At 47.7% G+C, this 22,419-nt stretch overlaps 1 protein-coding gene across 1 annotated transcript in view; it reads left to right on the forward strand.

The window, feature by feature from the left end:
* Nucleotides 1-22,419, forward strand: part of LOC306752695 (neuropilin-2-like) — a gene marked incomplete at both ends in the record, with an annotated part of 51,893 nt that overhangs the window by 25,097 nt on the left and 4,377 nt on the right. Inside the window, 12 exons of the mRNA XM_079236489.1 lie at nucleotides 428-583; nucleotides 1,226-1,395; nucleotides 2,008-2,163; nucleotides 8,143-8,287; nucleotides 9,812-9,987; nucleotides 10,338-10,517; nucleotides 10,609-10,753; nucleotides 15,408-15,488; nucleotides 15,659-15,763; nucleotides 18,868-19,133; nucleotides 19,758-19,854; nucleotides 21,490-21,522. Of these exons, the coding sequence (XP_079092615.1) occupies nucleotides 428-583; nucleotides 1,226-1,395; nucleotides 2,008-2,163; nucleotides 8,143-8,287; nucleotides 9,812-9,987; nucleotides 10,338-10,517; nucleotides 10,609-10,753; nucleotides 15,408-15,488; nucleotides 15,659-15,763; nucleotides 18,868-19,133; nucleotides 19,758-19,854; nucleotides 21,490-21,522 (1,710 nt within the window). The remainder of the gene's footprint in view (nucleotides 1-427; nucleotides 584-1,225; nucleotides 1,396-2,007; nucleotides 2,164-8,142; nucleotides 8,288-9,811; nucleotides 9,988-10,337; nucleotides 10,518-10,608; nucleotides 10,754-15,407; nucleotides 15,489-15,658; nucleotides 15,764-18,867; nucleotides 19,134-19,757; nucleotides 19,855-21,489; nucleotides 21,523-22,419) is intronic.

Here is a 22,419-nt window from a genome sequence, read left to right on the forward strand (position 1 = left end):
CATGTGTGTGTCTGCAGCTGATCCCAGTGCAGCTTGCTTTAAGGCGGGGATTCCAATCCCCCTGCTGGGCCCTGGCTGGAACACACATGGCAGATGGAGGGATGGACAGGAGAGAGAGAGGAATGATGGGAGGGAGAAATGTGGGGGAAGCGTGCTGCGAGCTATTAGACAACACTTACTAAAGCAGCGTGGCCACTGGAAACCTGTCTCTCCACTTCCGTTTTCTCATTTAATATGGAAAGGGGACGCTGTGGTGTCACAAAAAAAACAGATACTGCTCAGTTTTTCAAAATAAAAGCACAATCTGTTCTTGTCTTGTTGTTTTAAGAACTTTTAATGCAATATCACACTTAAAAATCTCACTTTATAGACCAAGAAAGACCAGATAAAACATGTTTTGATCAATTTGATTTGTGTGTGTCTGCAGTGTCTCCTCTGATCGGCCGGTACTGCGGGACAAAGATCCCTCCAGAGATCCAGTCGTCCTCCGGCCTGCTGTCCCTCTCCTTCCACACCGACATGGCCGTGGCCAAAGACGGCTTCTCCGCCCGCTACAACATGACGCACAAAGAAGTCAGCGACTGTGAGTGCGAGATAACTTTTAGCGAGTGTGTGTGTGTGTGTGTGTGTGTGTGTGTGTGTCTGCGCACGCAAAAGCTCTCTGTGTCGGTTTGTTTACCTGTTTTCATCAGCGCCTCCATTTTCTCCCTTTCAACAGTTTCTTCTCCGTCATCTCTGCTGCTTTCTTCATCTTTCACTCCTCTTACCCTCTCGATCTTTTCAGCTTTGCCTACTTTAATGCTATTTAAATCTCGGCGCTCTCTCTCACCTCTCTCAGTCTATTTCGCTCTCTCCTAAGAGAGCACCGTTTCTCAGAAGCAGACTCCTACTATTTTCTTTCAGAATATAAATTACCATCACCTCAATTTACCTCTGCTCACCTGTTGGGCTGCTTTCATTCTCCCTTTGCCCTTTCTCTGTCTGGATGTACCTTTTCCTCTCTGTCTTCAAGCTCTATAATATGCTGCTTAGATCTTCCCTGTCAGTCTCTTAAAAAAATATTCTTGCACCTGTCATCCATTCTATTCAACTTTCTTTCCTTTCTCTTTTTTAAATTTTTTAAAGCTCCTTTTTCATCTTCACTGTAAAGCCGCGTCAACAAATATACAGTTAACGCCCCGCTTTCTCCATCTCCCTCCCTCTCCTCCTCTCTTCGTCCCACCAGCGTTCCACTGCAGCATGGCGCTCGGCATGGAGTCGGGGAAGATCAGCGACGATCAGATCACCGCCTCGACAACCTTCTACGACAACCGCTGGTTGCCGCGGCAGGCCCGCCTCAACAACGACGACAACGCCTGGACGCCTTCAGAGGACAGCAACAAGGAGTATATACAGGTCAGGCTTCACAAGGGGACATTGTAACAATGTGATATGATCATAAAAACCACGCAAAGATACATGGGATCACCATCACTTCCACTTCCTACGAATAACGTCTCAGGTGTAGAGGAGAGGATGCACTGCCTCGTTCATACAGCTGAGAGGAAATAGAGGAACTGTGAACTGATGATAAGGAAGTGCTTCTGCGCTCTCAATCTTTCCTGTCTCGAACACACACTGGCCCCAACGCGCATGCATGCATACGTAGACACACACACACACGCACAGGAGCGGCGAGAATGCGCGGTGATTGATGAAGGCGCTCTCCAGGAATACATCCGAACACTACGCCATTGATCTTTGCCTGCAGCCTTCCTCCCCTTGCACACGACAATGCAAAGATGCACACACACACAAACACACACACACCACCTAAGCTCCCTCAGCAGTAGGCCACAGTCGGTGTCCATCCCCTGCTGTCTGTGTGACAGATAGACACAGCAGCTGGTCTGTCTCTGTTATCTACATCATCCCTGAGCCCCATAAATCCCTGCAGCCGCTCTACGACTGCATTCTATTCTTCTGTTCGAGTTTTAAATTATGTCTCCGCTGCTTCCATATTTCCAGGTTGACCTCCACTTCCTGAAGGTTTTGACGGGAATCGCCACACAGGGGGCCGTTTCCAAGGAGACGCAGAAGTCCTACTACGTCACGACCTTCAAACTGGAGGTCAGCACCAACGGGGAGGACTGGATGGTCTACCGGCACGGCAAGAACCACAAGGTAGGAACCAGCACTGGAGATTAACCCCCCCCCCCCCCCCCCCCCCCTCATTCAGGACATGCACTTGTAGTTTCAAAGCCCTGTTTCTCTAACCTCTACACGACCATCATGATATGTTGTCCAACAACAGAGGCGGTAGTGTTCGTCCCAGAGCCGCATCAATGGATGGAGCATTCCAACAGGAGTCCAACAAGGACTGTTTATGAACCTGAGTCATGACCCCAGTCATGAGGCAGAGAGAGAGGGAATGGGAGGGAGGCAGAGATTCAGATAAAGCTGACAAACAAGAACAATGGAGTCCTCTATGTGCCCTTATCTGGGTTTGCTATTCATCATCTCTCTCACACCAATGTGCACGTAAACACACGCCGGGGGGTTGTGGAGTCGCACCAGGTGTGGACTGTTTGGCAAGTTTGGGTGGCTGGATTCATACGCATGCTTGCGTATGAATGTGTATACGGTGCAGGTTGTTGTTGCTGTGTCCCACAGTAGACCCGTCTCCAAGGGATTGGAACTACGTCCCTCATATCTGGGCTAAGGTCACTGTGGATTGCAGCCAAATAGAGAGTGTGTGTGTGTGTGTGTGTGTGTGTGTGTGTAGGGTTAATCCACACTCACTTGCTCACACAGACCGAGGGTCCCCTTCTGTGTGTGCCAGTGATTGGTTTGGGTGGGTCCGGTGGGGGGTATTTGATGTGGAGATTATTGAGCGGAATGTGGATTTGACTTTATAAATCAACATCTGTGCGATGCATTAGAAACCCCCTTCTCCTCCTTCCACATAAAATCAACAGATCCCCCCCCCCCCCCCTTTTAAATAACCTCTGGCTGATCTCTCAGTCTGGAGATTTGTGCGTGTATGCGCATATGTATATGATGTGTTCCTGTCTGTCTGTAGCGTGTAATCTGATCTAATCTGTCTGAGCAAAAAAAAAAAAACTGCTTTCAGACTGACGCATCATCAACATGCATTTGGGAGAGATACTGCTTGTACGAGTGCTCACTTGCAGAATTCGAAAATTGGTTCTGCAGGAAAGCAGACGCGTAGCAGACACGTTGGACTCAGCGTCAGCCAATCAAAGAGTTTGCGAACATTCCTCCAATCCAGCAAAACATTACGTGATCTATATAAAATATAGATGTGATTAAATACACCATCTGTTTGGGATGATCGTAAAGAAAAGACGACACAACGTTTACTCCACTGCGTGATGGGGGCTATCGCATTATGCGTCAAGGATTTATTGTGCGTTCACATTCTCTGATGTATCATACACAGATCTCAGATTACAACTTTCTCTTCGCATTTGTGCAGACATTGACGGATGGATTGGATTCAGGGTCGACACTTTTGATTTATCGCGGACAGTTTTTCAGTCGAGATTGAACCCGACTTTATAATTAAATAGTTCACTGTACAGCCAGGTTCTCCTCCGGTCCCCGCGGGTTTTGCGGTTGAATCTTCCGTGACTGCTAATCCACCAGTCCTGTCGTACAAACTCCCAGTTAGCCCGTCCTAAGCCCCCCAAAGAGCCCTTAAGTGGGTGAAACTCAAATCTCGTCAGGGGGTCTGTAATGACTGGGATTTGGCTTTTCTAATTGTCATTTAACAGTGAGCTCAAAGCTAATGTGGCTTTGGAAGAGCGTGCGCGTCGGTGGTGTTTGTGGAAGGTTGAGCCGTGAGTGTGTCTCCGCATCCGATATGAATCACCCGTGAATAAAAAGGCTCGGCCTGGCAGTTCTCGCCTCGCTGTGTTTGTTATTGGGAGGGGGGGAGGGGGGGGGGGGGGGGGGGGGGCGGCGTTGATTCATGATCGTATTTGCCGTGTTAACAAAGAGCAAAGGATTTAATGCCAATAAAGATTATTTGACAGCAAGAGAGGCATAGGCGGAGAAGCTGGAAGAAGGAAAAAAAAAGAATGGCATTGTGGGAAATGGGGCCTTTTTACAGAAATGAAAGTGCTGTCGGAAAAGAGAAAAACACCATCGATGCAGATCGCAATCGCCTCAGTCACACCAGCACACAGGCGTCGTGCCCGTCCGTGTGTGTGTGAATGTATTTTTTTAACTTTTTTTGCACGCCAACACGTTTTCAGTTTGACACCCATGTGACGTGTTAATTCTGAATCACACTACTCACATGTGCAGCTCATTACTTGATGAGACGTGTGCACACTAAGGAATTGCATATCACTCTCTCTCACACACACATTAACATTAAAGATACACACTGTCATTCGTCTGTCAGGAAAATCCCATCAGCCCCAGCGCTAACCAAGAATTGTGTTACGGAAAAGCATTGTGAGGCTGTGCTAAAACACACACACACACTCACACACACACAGTAACCTAAGAGAAAAAACGCTCACACAGCATTTCAGCCTGCTTCTCTATCACACACCCTCATACAGATATGTTTTTTTTTATTCTCATTCTTCAAGCGAATACATTAAACAAACTTTGACAGACTTGGACATAAGGTGGTGTCAGGCAATTTCTAAGGACCACTGCGTCAACCACACACACACACACGCACACACACACACGCATGTTAGCACGTCTTAGAGCCAGGAGTGGAGAGCGGCCAGCTGGAACCAGTTCCTACTGTCAACATCTTCATACCGAGAACGAGGGAGGGAGAGAACGTCTGGAGCAGAGATGGAAGGAAAGAGAGAGAGGGGGAGGGGGGGGAGCGAGAGAGATGGAGGGAATAACTAGAGCAAGAAGACAGGGATGAAGAGTATAATGGACAGAGAAGGAGTCTGGGATCGAGGGATGAGGATGAAAAAGCGGCCGGGAAACGAATCCCGTTTTGTGCAGAGCTCGCCGCGTCTCCCATCAGCTTGAAGGGAAACACTGGCAGAGGATGGAGACATGTGACAAAAACACAGTGTTGAAAGAGAAAGAGAGAGATGGGAAATGAATCATGCTCTGATGTGTACATCTATCCACACCTCATTTTCCAGAGAACACATTTTCAGTGAAATCCAGTCAGTTTTTGACGCAGACAAGTTTCCTTTTTTTTTACTCTCTTCGCGGGTCCGGCGCTGTAGATCTGTAGAGGGTGTGTTTTGCTAGGCGCCTTTCACGGTGACCTCCTTCTCCGGAGAAGTTATCAATAGTTAAATACCCATGGTGCCTGTGTCCCGCCAATGTCCACACACACAAGTCTGGCCGCCGCACGCTGCTGTGTGTGTGTGTGTGTGTGTGTGTGTGCGGGGCTTCGTTATATTTTCATGACTCTCCACACCAGGAGACACAATATGACGACGTTAATTATTCAGCCCGGGCTCGCCAGCCTGTCACGTGACTGACGCACATGTACAAAACAACACGCCAGTCGTCGGGCAGATTACAGGGGTGGCCCAGACGCTCTGCCCACCTACAACACCAGCATTCATTTCAATTCATGTCCCACTCCTAGTTAGTCAAAAAGTAACCACGTTATCTGCAAGTTGGTCAATGAGCAACCATCTGCTTCCTCTGGCCATTAACCTTTAACCTTGGAAGGAATGGGCCAGGGGTCAAATGAGCGACCTCTCAGGTGCCCTGACAATAGATGGGAGGAAGTGGAGGAGACCGAAGAAGCTGAGAGCCGACTGATGACTTCTCATTGGCCTCTCGCGTCTAAAAGACAAATGGAAAGAGCCTCTTGTGAGCCAACTCTCATTGAACAAACTGTTCTTTTTGTGTCGGGATTGTTGGCCAGATTCTCTGCTTTTATCCAAAGATGAAAATAAAGCGAAGCAGCAATATTGTAATGCACCAGCTAATGGCCTTTTAGTGATGACAGGCATCTTTACGACTGGAACATTGGATATTTCTGGGAAGTAGTGGACAGACTTTTTTCAGTCTTTTCCTAACTTTACTTTTGAAACCCGACCCGATCATGCAATGTTTACATCATTTTCTTGCTGTTATTAATTATTGTAAAGAAAGCTAAAGCTGTTGGTCACATTATTCAGATTGGAAGGGATATTCTCGCAGTTGAATGATGATGTTTGTCGGATTTAAATTATGACCACAATTGATTTAAAAATTGAGGAAATTCCATTGAATTTAGCCTTATTAAGAGATAAATACTCGGAAGGAGTATTTCCTGTTTCACTGATGAATCTGTTCGTTGTTCTTGCTCCTTACTCGCACCGCTCCCTGCCTCCTCTTCCACATTCCTGCGCTCATATTCCGTTATATATGCTGCCCTCTAGTCAACCTCTCCTTTGTTTCCACCCCTCTTCATCTGTTTTTAACTATTCTTCTAAGGACTCTTCCATCCCCGCAGTCATTTTCTTGTTTTTCACATCCTCTCTGTCTGTCCTCCATGCCGCTCTTTGTTCCACACACCGAATATCTGGGAGCAGTAGAGATGTTTCGGTTGTGTGCGAGGCGAACCCTCCATCATCCAGCTTGCCTTTGTGTGTGTGTGCATGCGTGGGTGTTTGCATAACCCCCATAAGAGCCCGCATCCACTGTTTGGCCTCTTAGGTAAACATAACGGCTGTCTATCCTCCATCCAGCAGCAGATACAGCCGAGATAGACCGGCTTATCTGTTCAAACACTCACGCTGCTTTGTATTACCAGTGTCAGCTCCACTTGATTCAATCAGGCCATGCCCAAAATCAAATAAAACCCCTCGAGTAGGATTTTGAAGTGATATCACTCATATTCCCACTGGTTGTGGAATTTTTGGAATCTCTTTTCTTTTTTTTTTGCATGCGCCAGATGGGGAATTTTACAATTGGGTCACTTTGCCCCAATAAGATATCTTTAAACTCAAACTGAAAATCACACTGTTTTATCACTTTAGCGGAAAAACAACATCGTCAAAATAAGAGAGAATTTTTAGGCGCAGGAGGCGTGCTTTGGTTTGATCATCCTGTGCTTGGATTAGAGTAAAAGAGAAGTCATGTCAGGATCTTTTTTAAGAAGTGATGCCTTTTAATCTTTAATTCAGCTGCTTGTAGCAGTAGTCTTTCCGTCTCTCTGTGTGTCGGGGCTCTGACGTTAGTCAGCGTGGTTTCTGCGAATAACTGTCGGTCTCCTATCAGCCGGCCCGGTCGACCACAAACAGAGTGAATGACACTTAACAGTCTGTCACTGAAAAGACACTTCCACTGCTGAGTGTGTAGGGTGTGTGTGTGTGTGTGTGTGGTTCCTGTGGTTTCCTGTGTCTTTGTGGTTTCAGTTTGTAGCCACCAACACGAGGAAGAAAGGCAATATGGGTGAGAGAGGATTAGTGCAGAGATGTCAAGCAATTTGGGAGGAAAATGGATGGAGGTGTTGAGACGCAGAGGGAGGTGCCGGTGGGAAGAGGAGGTTATTCGCATGTCTGTCGTTGAACCTCCCCATCCAACGGCCTCAAGCATCATGGGAAGCTTTTTTTCGGCCCAAAGCAGGAAGTAACTTAACCACCCTGTGTTACATTTGCCCTCCGACCCCTGCTGCCCCACCCCGCTGCTTAAGAGCAAATGGAAGGAAGGGAGTGTTCGAAGTGACTGTTGATGCTTTGGGAAGGTAATTCCACTCACATCCTGCCCACCTGGGGAGACTTCCTGCGTCTGACGGCCAATCATGTTTAGTCGTGTCAGGTCATGTCTCCCGCAGCCTCCAGCACGGAGGTGTACGGACGTTGGTGTGTGTGTGTGTGTGTGTGTGTGAGAGAGAGAAACCCTCTATCCATCGACTGGCTTTCCCAGCCTTCCAGCGCCGAACCTTTGACCCCAAAACACATCGACAGCTGGGCTGGTGACATTGGATCCGTGTTTGGGTTGTCTCTGCTTTGTCCGGCCTGCCACTGTGTGTGTGTGTGTGTGTGTGTGTGTGTGTGTGTGTGTGTGTGTGTGTGTGTGTGTGTGTGTGTGTGCAGCCAAGCGAAACCGCGCACTGTGGGTGGGTGTGTGAGAAAGAGAGAGATAAGACTCACACCGGCATGAGCTTCTGACAGTAACCTTTGTTTGTCTCCTCCTTTGTCTTCCCAGGTTTTCCACGCCAACACAGACCCAGCCGAGGTGGTTCTGAACCGCGTCCCGCAGCCAGTCCTGGCCCGGTTTGTCCGCATCCGACCGCAGACGTGGAGGAACGGTATCGCTCTGCGCTTCGAGCTCTACGGATGCCAGATTACAGGTGTGTGTGTGTGTGTGTGTGTGTGTGTGTGGGCGTGTGCACGACTTCTCCCACCTTTTATTATGCCTGAAGAAAGTTGACTGCCAGAAACAACATCAGTTTTCTGCTTTTTCTGCTTTTTGGTTCTTTGTTCAAAGGCATTTCAGATCATTGAACATCTGCAAAAAATAACCTCCTAACTGGAAAAACCTGGCACACACACACACACACACACATATGTGTGTATTTCGACTCTTTCCCACACTCCCACTGCTATCTTTTAAACATAGAAAGCCTCCGGCTAATTAAAGGAAACTCTATTCTTCCTCTCAGAAGCACCACCGGTGTCATTTCTTCTTCGCCGCGCTCGCTTTCTGTCTCCGTCTCCCTCAGCGACGCCTCTTTCCCTCTCATGGATTCAGATACTTCTGTTGCAGTGCCCTCTTTGCTCTGTGAGCTCCTCTATATTGAGAAATGAGTTCCGATCAATCATTCATGACTTCCTGTTCACTCTTACATCAGAAACTGTGATTCGCTTCAGCCTCAACAGCTGCTATTGAAATAACTATTAGCTCTTACAGTACGCGCACACACAGGCAGGCTTCTAAATATAGTAGATGACCTCAAAAGCATGCTCACCCTTTGAAATGTACACAGACACCACCCACCGGCACACATAAACACGTCCTGTGCCTTTAATTCATTATTTACATCTCCTGCTTTTGCGGTGACATAACAGCATGAAACTTTGATCTGTGTTCTCTTAAACCGTCAGCACAACTAACATCTTCCCATCTCCCTTCCTCCTGCCCTTTCTCTCTTCCTCAAGCTCTCTCTACCTCTCCACACTCCACCGTCACTCGCTCCTTCCCTCTCCCACTGTCTGTCTCATCTTCCTCTCCTCCCAGCTTCCCAAAGCCGTCATCCTCGACTTTTTTCTTCCTCTTTCCGCTCTCTACTTCTCTGCCTCCCGACTCCTCGTATTATACCTCTCTTATCCCCTTAATCCTCATTTCTCCCTCTCACAAACTCCCTCTGCAAGTTACTTTCAATGCTACCCGCTCATCCATATCTGAATGAGCTTCATTTCCAAGTGCTTTTGCATGTACGTGGAACCTTCCCTCAGCCAGTGAATGTTCCGAAAAATGTGTGCAGCACAGTGAACAGACAAGCTATTGTAGAGAGGACACAATACCATATTTAAGATGTTTGTGTGAGATTGTGAAGGGAATGAATGCAACGCAGGGGAGTATACTGATGCTTTTATCTCACTAATGGGAGTCTAATTGCGTAGATAGAACATGAAGCAATAGTGCTGCGCTACACATCTCTTTTCCTCCAGTCCCTCACCTCATCCTCTCCAGTTCGCTCCACTCTTAGTGCTCAGTGGCCAGCAGTGCAATCCTGTGGTGAAGCTTAACAGCTCCCAGGTGGGAATATGTGTAGCAGAGTGCATGTTAGGTCGTCGCTGAAACTTCTCCATCAACGCGCGGCGCCCGAGGTGGAGGTTAAAGTTGTCTCTGCCCTCTCCACTTCCCACTCCAGATGCTCCGTGTTCAGACCTGCAGGGCCTGCTGTCCGGCCTGCTCCCCGACGCCCAGATCTCCGCCTCCTCCAGCAGGGACATGGTGTGGAACCCCGGGACCGCCCGCCTGGTGGCCAGTCGCTCCGGCTGGTTCCCGGCCCCCGCACAGCCTCTGGCTGGAGAGGAGTGGCTTCAGGTACGAAGGGGTTTAAATTGCACTTAAATTGCACTTAAATTGCACTAAATTGCAACATTTTAGCCGCGTGTTTCCGTTGCCATTGGTCCATGTTTAGTGCTAAATGTGCAAGACGAAAGTCTGGTTGTGGTGTCATTTGTTCAGCGTAGTTGTTGTAACTTTCACAGTGAAAATGTCATGTTGTTTCAATAAGCAGTACTTTTAAATCCTGGCTTCCAGATAGTGTCATTCCAGCCGGCAGAGGCGAGCATGCTAAAACAAGAAGCACAGCTGCAATAAAACGTGACCATGTGTTGTTTTGCGTAAAGCACATTCGTCGCCATGCGTTTATCTAAATCTGGTCTCCGCAGGTGGACCTGGGCTTGCCGAAGACGGTGCGCGGCGTGATCACCCAGGGGGCGAGGGGAGGCGACGCAGGAAGCGGGGCGACCACAGATAACCGGGCGTTTGTCAGGAAGTACAAAGTGGCACACAGCCTGAATGGGAAAGAGTGGAATTTCATCATGGACAGCAAGACCAGCCTGCCAAAGGTGGGTAAAGGAAGGAGGATAATGACGTGTTTGTGTTTGCAAATGGAGACGCACCGTCGAGATGACATTTTTTTTGTGTATTCTTGGACAGATTTTTGAGGGGAACACACACTACGACACCCCAGAGCTGCGCCGCTTTGAGGAGATAGTGTCCCAGTACATCAGGCTCTATCCAGAGAGGTGGTCTCCAGCAGGAATCGGGATGAGAGTGGAGATACTTGGCTGTGACCTTCCAGGTAGGACATTCTGCTGTTGCGTATATATGACAAGGAATCATTTTATATATGATCATTTCTACACTGGATGATATGCCCCACGCTGTAATGAACTGATCCAAAGTGAAGAGTCTGAAGAAGGGGGGGCGGTGATAGCACAGTGAACGCTTGACCCTCAAAGGTTACGATTTTGAGAGAGTTTCACCTGGAAAATAAAAAAAAAATTGTTACAACAAGTGCTCGCATCGGCAGGGAGTGTGGACAGGGTTCGGTTTGAAGGAATGCGTCCCCAGAGAGAGAGGGGGATCATTTGGTTTGTTCACTTTCCAGCGTGGTCTGTTATCCAGATGTGAGGTAGAGCTGGAGAACACACACACATGCAACCGCATATGGACTCCTTACGACTCCCTCTGTGCCTGAACAGGATGACTATATGTCTATACAGCACAACATGTCCAGCACTTACATACACAGACACACTTTTACTCCACACACACACACACACACACGTCGCTGTACTGAAACCACACCACTATTAATGCAAGTTAGCCTTCGCTGAGGTGATTTGTGTGCGTCAGCGTGTGTGTTTGTGTGCTTGCACAAGTGCTGATGAAGTGCACTGCTCTCTCAGTCGAAGAGAGATTAATTATTAACGCTACCATGAGGAACTTTAACTTTGCGTTGACTTTGGCGGTCCCTGTGGACAAAAGAGGGTACTGTTTCCAAACGCCAGAGTCACAGTTCCACAGTAACTTAAAAAAGAGCACATCATCCTTATCAAATTATCAAACACATGCTCTGGAAAGAGGTACAAAAATATCTGTCAGGTGATGATAGAGCACAATTGTGCTTAATTTCACATGCGCATGAAAGTATTTACTTTTGCTAAACACTGTGGGAAGGGCAGGAACAGGAACAGAAACTTCCAAATATGGAAACAGAACAACAGAAACCAAAACCCCATGGTGAAGGATTACGACATTTTGCACAGGGGTGATTTTCATGAGATGGCGTGGAGGGTTTTGAAGGAAACGCGTCAAAGAAAACTGCTGCTGAGGGTCACGCATTGTTCACAGGCCTCCGACACTCAGCAGGAATAGTGAATTTCTGCTGACATCCTGCAAATCATTTACTTCCTCCAACACTGAAGCTATTCTTTCCGTTCTGCCTTATTCTCATATATATGAATTGAGAATTCATTTATTGTTGATCCCTTGCTTAGTGTAAAATAGCAGCAGCTCTCTCTCCCCGTTCCTACACATGGTTGCAGTTCTTTCTTTCCCCACCCGAGGCCCAATGCGTGGGTCTGTAAATGTTTTTGTTCTTTTTTTTTTCCCGTTACCCTCCTCTCCTTTCCTCCTCCTCCTCCGTTACTCATCTGCTGTTGGACTTCTTTCTGTTTCCCCGTGTTGACGCACAACTATCTCTCTCTCTCACACAAACACACGCACACACACACACACATTCACAGCCGAGGCAGTGGCTTTTTTTTCCTCCTTTTTTCGAGTAATCGTGCTCTAAAAAATGCAAAATGTATGAGCTCAGGAAGGACGTTTTAAAAGTGATCTGTAAAAAGAAAAAAGAAACAATAAAAATGCAAAATATCATCTCTTCCTTTTTCCAGGACGGATCATTTCAGTCTTATGAGAACTGAGTTGTAGCTCACACACACACACACTCACACACGCACACACACACACACACACCTGTAGTATAAATCTCAGGTGCCTCGGCTTTACAGTAGACGTAGACAGATTTTTCTCAATTTAGTACTTATTTTACTGGTCATACATGTACGTTCTTTATCTAATGTCATAACTGTGTGTGTGTGTGTGTGTGTGTGTGTGTGTGTGTGTGTGTGTGTGTGTGTGTGTTGATCTGAGCACTTAACCCCACCCACCAGAATATTAAACAATGGCTGCTTATCTTTCCCATCATGTTCTTTTGGGGTTTGTGTGTGAGTGTGTGCATGTGCATTCATTTCTGTGTGTGTGTGTGTGTGTGTGTGTGTGTGTGTGTGTGTGTGTGTGTGTGTGTGTGTGTGTGTGTGTGTGATTTACTGAAAAGCTTTCTACATAATTGAAGATTTTTTTTTTCCTCTTCTCTGACATATCGCTGAGTCAGATAATTTTGGAGGGAGCAATGTCTTTTAGCAGAGAGCTCTTTCCACCCTGTGTACGTGTGTGTTTATGGTGTGTGTGTGTGTCAAAAAATAAGCAGACGTGTGTGTGATTTTGCGAGCATGTGTCTATGCATGTGCCGCTGCAGTGTGTCTTTGTACGTGGGAGTGTGCGCCTCCATTATCTATGCCAGCAGCTCCCCTGGGTCCAGTTTTTAAGAGCCGGTGTCTCATCCCGTGCATGATGATGACTTGCATCATCACCTGCGGCAGTAGACACATTATGTAAGACAACACTCCGCTGCAGAGGGACTTCTCCTGCACTGCAAGGCCTCCTCTGCTGCGCATGTACAGTATGGCCTGCTTATGCACACACACACACACACACACACACACACACGGGCCTCCTCGCGCAGCTCCGTGCCGTCGCACACGTCAAGGGCAGGGCTCGGGGAAAGGTAGGCAGGTCGCATACGTTCGCTCTCTCTCCGTCTCACACAAACATACGCATAAGTCGGGTCCCATTCCCATTGCCCCCGACACCCCTGTCACACCCTGGAAAGGTCAGCACATTTACACTGTGACAAGGCCTGACCTTTGAAAGCATAGAGTGCTCAGGAGCTGGGTAGAATTTTAATGGACTCCAGCGTGCGCTTTGTGTTTGTGTGTGTGTTTAGTGGTACGCACACAAGGGCGACCAGGTAATGTATAGGCACACCCGGCCCTAAGAATTAAGTGGAGAGCGGAAAGGTTAGGCGAAAAGGCAAAAGCGAAGTGATATACTTATAAAAGATGGAGCCCGAGGTTTGAGGAAGAGGGTCGCGTTCGTCGCCTTTGCTTCCCCAGTGGGACGGCAGCGATAAGAGTCTCATTAGGTAGTTAATGACAGGAATAAAAGACGTGACATTAACACTGGGTTAATGTCAGAAGCCATCGCCAGCTGTGGCCGGCCCTTTCATGTCTGCCATTTCTCCAGCTGGAGCGCCGTCGCGCTCATTTCCACAGGAAGTTCCTCTAAGCGGATCAATTGTGTATCACGCAGCGTTTGTTGCCCGTAGTGCCTTTAATGATAATGGTTGTCATGTCGAAAGACCAGTTGGAGGCTCTAGTATTGCCACTAACAGTCGGCGAGCAGAGAAAAGTGTGCTGATGAATCCATGTGGCTTTTTATTTTTATGTGCTTGTTGTTTCTTTTCCAAATGATCAGCTCTGTCTCGCAGGAGATCTCCAGCCGTTTAAGCCTGTCAGGAACCGCTAGCAAAGCAATGTGACATATAATACGCTTAAGAAGCCACTTTAATGTCGGTTAAATGAGAAAAAGAAGCCAGGGTAATGTATTTGTCGCTGCTTGTACAGACAGAAACATCTGACAGTTAATTCACACGATAAATTTGGACCTTTTAGTTCAGACGTGACCCAAACCTCAGTGTAAACGTCCATAAAACACCAGCATTGACTCATCTGCTCCTACTAACACAGCGCTTTCTCCTATTTCCCATTCAAAGTCCACAACACTGCACATGCGATGCATTTTAATGAGCAAAATGTTAAGCCTCGGTGTTTTGTCGGACTTTCCTTCTGATTTACGGTTGCTTCAATAGATGTTAAGGGCAGAGAGAAATCATACGTTTAACTTTGTGTTTGCTCTCCCTACTTCTGAGCGCGCGTGAGTTATAGAGTGAGAGAGACACTCTGTAACACACGATAGTTCACACGAGGAAACAGAGCGAGAAACGGGAGTGTGTGTGTGTGTGTGTGTGTGTGTGTGTGTGTGCTCCGTATCCTCCCTGACAGCCAGTGAGCGGTCCAAGGTCGAGGGGAGCTTGTTAGACACGTCCATCCATCAGCCTTAACCCCACTTCTGTATGTGAATGTGTCTGTGTCTGTTAGCATGGGGACATGTGTGTGTCAGACGCAGACGCCTGAGCACCCAGACACAGCATGACGGGGGGCCCCCTTGGGTGCTCTTGGACTATCTGTTCCTGCCTCCCTCTGTCTCTGGCACTCTGGGTGGGATGGAGACGGGAATACGAGTTAGTTTTGCACGATGACCTCACGCTCTCGATTATGACAATAATTCAGCCTTGACATACACTGAGACGTGGTGTTCATGTGCTGAATTATGGGTAAAAATAACTTGGGAGAAGTTTCAGTTGGATGCAGTCTGCAAATCCTACACACATGGTGTAAATTAGTGAGTTTTAGACATCATTTTATTTGATTTTAGTATCAATCTTCTTCATCTAACTTTTAAAAACTGACTTTGCGATCTAAGTATAGGCAGAATGGAGGGTTATTAAAGCCGGGATGGAGGGTTATTTAAGGTGCATAAAGACATTACACCTCATTGCTTCCTGGTCCTTTCTGCCTTTGTTGCTTATCACTTCCCCTCCCTTCTGTTTCCCCCTCACTCACACCGTGGAAACAGAGACTCCACATAAATAATCCGTCAAACAAACATCGGGTGATGAATGTGTCCTCTGTACAGTGATCTAATATGTGGGGATTGTTTCACACACCCGTTGACCTGAACTGTGGTGTGTTTGTTTCCCGCAGAAACCACCACGCCGGCCGACACCGCCACGCCGACTCTGCCCGCTGACATCGATAGCACCACTGTCCCCTTTACGACTGCAGGTGAGGAAAAGAAACTGTCTGATTAGAAACCAGGAACAGAAAAGATGAAAGCCATTATGTAAAGCAGCTGTGAATGCTCCTTTTGATCTGAAATGATGTCTCGTACCTTTTTGCCCTTTGGCTCTGGCGCTAACTCTCGCTTCCCTCCTCACTGCTCTCCACCTCCGCAGTAGCCACGGCTTCTCCATCCGACAGCGTGTGTGACTTTGACCTCGGCCTGTGTGAGTGGACGCATGACCCCAACGCCCCTCTGCTCTGGTCCCTGCACAGCCACGGTGAGTCTCCTCACCAGTCATGCGATGACTCCGCTTGACTCACCGCCACTGTCTGGTTAGCAGAACGGCTCAGAGCTAAGTTTGTGTTTTTTCTCGATGCAGCAAGCGTTTGATGGGCAGCGACCTGCAGGGGCTGTCTGGATGGTTTACAAACAATGCTGTGAGCAGCTCAGGTTGACGACCGGCATCTTAAATTGAATTTGGGTGTCAGCTTCTTTGCTGCAGAGCTTTTATGTATGCAGCTGCAGGGAGAATTTCATTTGGGCAGAGAAAATTGCACAAGCACAAATGCATTAAGTTTATTTTATCAACTTCACTGAGTCTAGACAGGACACTAATTAAATGGAGTCATTCTCCTTGTGCATCTCCATTGAGTTCCTTTTCAATTTGATTAAAATAATTCCTTAAATTGACACCAGTCTAATTTAGAAGCGCCGTCGTTTGCCAGCCGTGCTGCTCTTTCCAAGCGGGTGAGGATGAAAATGAATTGAGGAAGCGAGAGGGACACACACACACATATAACAGCCTCGCGTGCGACATGTGACCTACAACAGCTCTCCGCTCGCGTCCGCGTGTCAAACCGGTTAAGAACCAGTAGCTCCAGTTCAGTTCACGAGCAGGAGATTCCAAAGAGGAGCGCTTATTCCCAGCTGTCCGTTACTGCCCCTCCATCCCCGCAGGCACATCCCAGATGATGCTGTGTCGGCTTCCATCTACTTAGACACTAGAAATAATTATGAATTTCCCCGTCATACCCGCATACAGCTTCGAGCGTGTTATTAAAAAGAAGATGTATGCTGCTGAGTTTAGGGAGTTTTATAGCTCTATTTATAATTGTCCACAGGCAGGGTGAGGGAATCTTACCCCAACTTGCTTTTAAAATGCATTGGTTTTGAGCAAGTCTCCATGAAAGATTCAGCATTTCTCCAGCTGGAGAGAATTAAACAAGAGGCTCAGCATGCGGCCTTCTTTTTTGTGTCAAATTTGTGATGTCACCGGGGTCGTGTTCAGCGGGGGCAACGGATCTCACAGCAAAGGCAGAAATGTTCCCGAAGCGTGACCGTTTCAGGTCACAGCCATCTTTGACAGGGAGCTTCAAAGCGGCTTCTTTCATCGCGGCCGGATTGGAGAGGGTTGCTTAGATTAGTCAGGTTGTGGCTTTCATGTGTGGAGTATCATTTCCAGCCGTTTTGACGAGCCACGCCAGCCTTTGATTCTCCCTGCCGATGTCAAAGGTCAGGAATCCCAGCCAACACAGGATCATTATTTCACTGCTATCAGATCACGATTTAATCCTCAATAGAGTTCCCTTTTCTCATGGGACCCAGAAACCATGATCTCCTCACCTCCTCACCTCCGTCATGAAACCAATTATTAGGGCACAGAGATGGAATTAGCCACCATGTACTGTGATACTTGGCCTAATATACCCCTGCGAGTAATGAATGTGTGCTTCTCGCTGCAGCCGACCGCTGTGAAAGGGATTAATAAAGCTCTGTTGTGCTATGTACAGTACAGTCTCGATTATGAGCTGTCTGGCGAACAACTTGCACGACAACGGGGGGCTCGCTGCGAGACGCCGAGCCTCAACACCGGAGACACAAATAGGTTTCACTCGCACATCCTGCATAGGCCTATCCACATGCAGTGCATACGCCAGAAAACAGTGTCATGTTCAGCAACGGAGAAACACACACACACACACACACACACTCATCCATCCCAGGACTGCAAAGGGCCATGGGACACACTGTCACACACTGTCTGAAGTGTCACACACAGGCGAGTCTGGGCGTATGGCGGGCAGAAGGGAGCTGTCAAGTCGGAGGAAGATTTGTCCCTCCAGATGCCGCTTGTCGGATCTGCTGCAGACCGCACACACACACGCACTGACGCAGCGAAAGGTTCTCGACCCAGTCACTCAATAAGTGGACGCTACTGTACGGTGCTTTTGGATAAAAAGCACATGCTGGGAAACAAAAAACAGACGCACTAAAATAAAATGAAAAACTACCTGTGTGCGCCCTGATTTTCCTCTGACTACTTTTTCCTCACTTAACAGAAAGGCACGTAGTTGCTCCGACACACACACACACACACACACACACACACACACACAGTTGTACATGATAAAGCAGGTGATTTAATCTGCAGATTGTTGATGCTGGACATTTTCCCACCGGGCCCACTTAAGAAATTCTTCACCCGACGCCTCCTTGAGTCACGCACTCACAACATACTGTTGGCCCACCAATCTCTCACAATGGAATTCATGTCGGCATCCAATTTGCAAGCTAAACATCCTCTGGTGTAAACAAATGGAGCGGCGTGTTGGACTTTTCCGTTGTTTAAGTCATTTACCTGGAAGGGAATGAAGAGAAATAGTCCCCGAGGGTCTTGGCTGGAGTTCTGATAGCTTGACGCTCTCACTGGAGCTATTCTTCTGTGTGTTTATGTTTGTCATTTCCCTATTGTTTGCCGGGACTATTGTGTGGTAGTGATCCCGGTCCTGTTCGCAACTGGTGATTCATTTCTGTTTTTGTTTGAGATATCTGTAATTGTGTGAAAACATGCCGTACATGTGTGCATAAGGGTATATACACGTCTGTATGTGATGATTAATGATTATAATCCTGTGCACACACAGAATAAGTGTGGGATCATTCCGGCAGCATCCATTTACAAAAGTCTACGCATCCTTTCCTGGTTTTTATTGCCTCGAGGGCTGAAATGAAAACCCATTAAATCATGCTTTTTTTCCTCTTCCATTTGGCTGTAGCAACCAGCAAACTCAAGGTTAAAACAAAGCTGTGCTCATTTATTGCATTGTGTTACAATTACTAAAGCGGCTTGGTTGCATATCGTTGCTGTAAAATTACGTGTTTTTTTAGTTTTTTTCACTTCCTGATTTCATACAATTCTGTTACCGAGAGAGTTTAACACTGACGTTGGTCTGTAACATCGCAGCACATCTCAAATTAGGACCCGTTCTCAATTTTGAAAGCGGTTGTAAGAGTGTGTGGCGGTGACCTGTGACGTTGACTGTGCACATTACAGTTTAAGCACATGTGTTAAGTGTCTTCATCTCACCATCTGCCCCGCAGAGCTCAACAGCTACCTGTACATGGACGCCAGCTTGAAGACGGAGCAGCAGCGAGCCCGGCTCGTGAGCCCCGTGGTGGCGGCCGACTCCGGGCCCCTCTGCCTGCTCTTCTCCTACCAGCTGTGGGGGGAGGCCCAGGGCCACCTGAAGGTCCTGCTGCGGGACGCCCACAACGAGGAGACCATCCTGTGGACGCTGAAGGACGATCAGGGCCCCGTCTGGATGGAGGGCCGCACCATCCTGCCTCGCTCCCCGAAAGACTTCCAGGTAGTTTTATAAGCCCATCCAATGCAAATACTGAAGGAGCAGGGTGACGAGAAAAGTCATAACAGCAGAGCTATGAAAGCATCAGACTTCTGGCCAATATCAAATAGATTAAAGTGTGTCTGCTTTATAATAAGTATCTGGGTCAAACCCTTTATTACATGTCTCCGCAGAAAGAGAAACAGGTCTTTTTTTCAGGGAGGGTTAGAGGGAGACACATTCCTCCTCATCAGTTTCCATCTCTGTCGCCTTAGGCCAGGTTTGACTTCAAAAGGAGCTAAAGTAAGCCATATTGTCTCTATTGGCTGTGTGATTGTTTGGGGATCGTTGTGCATTTGTCAGAGACATCACAAGCAGTTAATGTTCTCATGAAAAAGTAAGTTGAAGGAGCTTGCAGAGAAGTGGGGGATGATTGCAAGTGTTGAGAGCAACTTTGAAATCACAGACACCGTATTAAGTTTTCATCCTCTTTCTCCTCCTCTTCCTCCTCCTCTTCCTCCCCCTGCGTGTCCCCATTCTCAATCCCCCCCCCACCCCCCACACCCCCTGTTGCCTTCATCCGTCTTCCTCTTTTTCAATTCTTCCTCCTCCTCTTCCTCTTCCTCTTCCTCCCCTGTTTTGCGGTAGGTTGTGATGGAGGGTTTCTTTCTGCACGGCACCAGAGGACACATCTGGATAGACAACATCCACATCAGCTCTAGCACCCCTCTGAAAGAGTGTACACGTAAGTACACACACACACACACATTGCGACCAACTCCTATGACAGACAGACTGGGACAAACTGTCTTTTACCAAATCTTTTCCACGCAGAAAAATATCGGAAAAGTAAACAAATCCACATTTGACCCGCCCACTCCCTCTCATCCTCCGTCAACTCCGCCATCGCCTCATCATCTCGCCCGCCATCAATCTGCCATTTTCCTTCCACCTCCTCCACTTTTCGCCTGAAGGTCCTTGAACAGTGGCACACATGAAGCGATAAACACCCTCGATCCTCCCTCCACTCCCTCGCCCTCACATCCTAGTTTCAGAGACAGCCCACTGAATACAGAGATGAAAGGAGGAAGGAGAGGGAGGGACAGCATTTATTCCTCACACAAAAAAAAGAAGAAGAAGAATAGTAAAAGTAGGCCATAAACGCCCCGTGGGCCCCAGCGATGCTAATCTATGTTTCATTAGATTTCTCTTCTTCCCTTTCTCTCGTCTCCCTCCATCTCTTATGCGCTCGTATTTGTAAACAGAGCTTTTCCCGAGCCGTCAAAGGGAATTACTAGACAGGCTGTTTCCCAAGCAACTTTCCGGGTGCCCGGTGTGAGCCGAGCGCCAGCGCAGCCTCCCTAATCTGGCCTGAGCAGCGGCTTTGGAGAGGGTCTTAAACAGATCAGAGACCGAGCCGGGGGTTCAGAGCCAAAAAACCTGCCGTCATCACTTCTGACTGACGTCCAGTGCGCTTTGGAGCTGGACCACGATTGGGGAGCAGGCAGAGTGTCGTTGAGGGAGTGTGTTTGTGTGTGTGTGTTTGCTTCCAAGCTCGCGGCAAACCCTGCTGTGTGTTTTTGAGTCGTATCCGTCGTTTTTGTGCATATGTGTGTTTCATGAGCCTTGAGAGAGTTTGAGCAGCACAGCAACTCGGAAGGCAAAGATGACAGCCCCCCTCCTTCCTGCCTCCATGCTGCTGTGTTTCTTTCTTTCTTCCCCCCTTCCCTCCCCTCCTTCGCCACTCCCAGAGCATTCTGGGATGTTGCTTATCACCCAACGCAGTTGAGTTTTTCACAGTAACGCTGGGGTTCGCGCCAAAAGGCATCAGTTCCCAAGTCAGTTCCCCTCCCTATTTTTTCTCTCCCACCCGCTCCTGACACACACACACACACACACACACACACACACACACACACACACTCATACTAACACACACGAAGACATGCACACCCGTTTTTTGTGTTTGCATTCCAGGCAATCAAAGTGAAGGTTCTGCTCCGTGCATTTGCGGCAAGCCCCCCCCCCCCCCCCCCCCAAAAAAAGCTCCAGTTTAACTGGACTCGGCTGATAAACAACTTGAAATGCGTGAACTTTTGCGAAAGCAAACACACATAATTCTCGGCACAGACCATCTCAGATTCCCCACTCACACATTGTTTGAAATTGCATTCTGGCGAAGGAGCCAAGTAAATGCCATAACTCATGTGAGTTATCTGAGGAATTAACTTAAATTTCCCCGGGAGGACTTTGATAGTCTTGTGACATTTGTGTGACATTTGGCTGACTTTTCCCTCATATTTAGAATTATCTAACAGTTGTCTCGCTCTCTTTCTGTTCCTGTCTCTCTCTCTCTTTCTCTCTCTCTCTGTCCTCGCAGAACCCTTTGCAGCTTTTTCTCCAGAAAACCCAGGTGAGTTTGACTTTGTTATGATGTCACTTCCTCTCTGGTCTTGCTTCCTGCCCGTTGGTATGCACTAGCCTGGGTTTGTTTTGCTTGGTGGCACTAAGTTGTCTCAACCGCTAAATAGTCAGCAACACAGAAGCTGAGTCTGCAGGAGTCTGCTGTGTGATTCCAGATGAATAAATCTGCATTCATTATTAAAACTCGTGCCTCGTGGCATCAGCAGCATGTAGACATCACCAAACAAATACTAAACCCCTCGCTAAAATCTTCGTTGTCAAATTTGCAAATACCAAATGAATTTTCTTAAAGTTGGAAAATAGATTATTTCACTAATGTGCTGTTGCACGCCAGTTGTACCTTGCAAGTCTCAGTGGAAACAAAGGATTAGTCTCCAAAGAGCACACTGTGTGCTAGGCAAGCTAAATCAAGCACACCTCGTGGAGTCGGGTATTTGAAAAGAGCGACATATTCTCAGTTCTGCGCTGCCTGACACAGCCTGAAGGGTTTTAAATAACTGTCTGCCTCATGAAAAATATTTAGAGCTTCCTGGGGGACTATATGAGATTGATGTTAGTGTTTTGGCATCTCATAATGTCTTCCAATAAGATAAGAGCTCGCCGGTTTCAGTGCGAATGTGATGTGTGTGCACTTCTTGGGCCTCTCTACTCCTACGCCTTCACATACACACACACACACACACACACACACACACACACACACACACACACACACACACACACACACACACAGAGTCTATAACCCTTGACAAACATGCACCAACACACACATTAATATCACCTCACACACACACCAGTGTCCCCAGTGAAATGCAATCAGATAGAGTGACTGAGCAGCGGCAAGCACGGGTGTCTCTCTCTCCTCTCCCTAACTCAGCTCTGTCTA

The sequence above is a fragment of the Taurulus bubalis genome, assembly GCF_910589615.1.
Source record: "Taurulus bubalis genome assembly, chromosome: 21".
In the NCBI taxonomy this organism is placed as follows: domain Eukaryota; kingdom Metazoa; phylum Chordata; class Actinopteri; order Perciformes; family Cottidae; genus Taurulus; species Taurulus bubalis.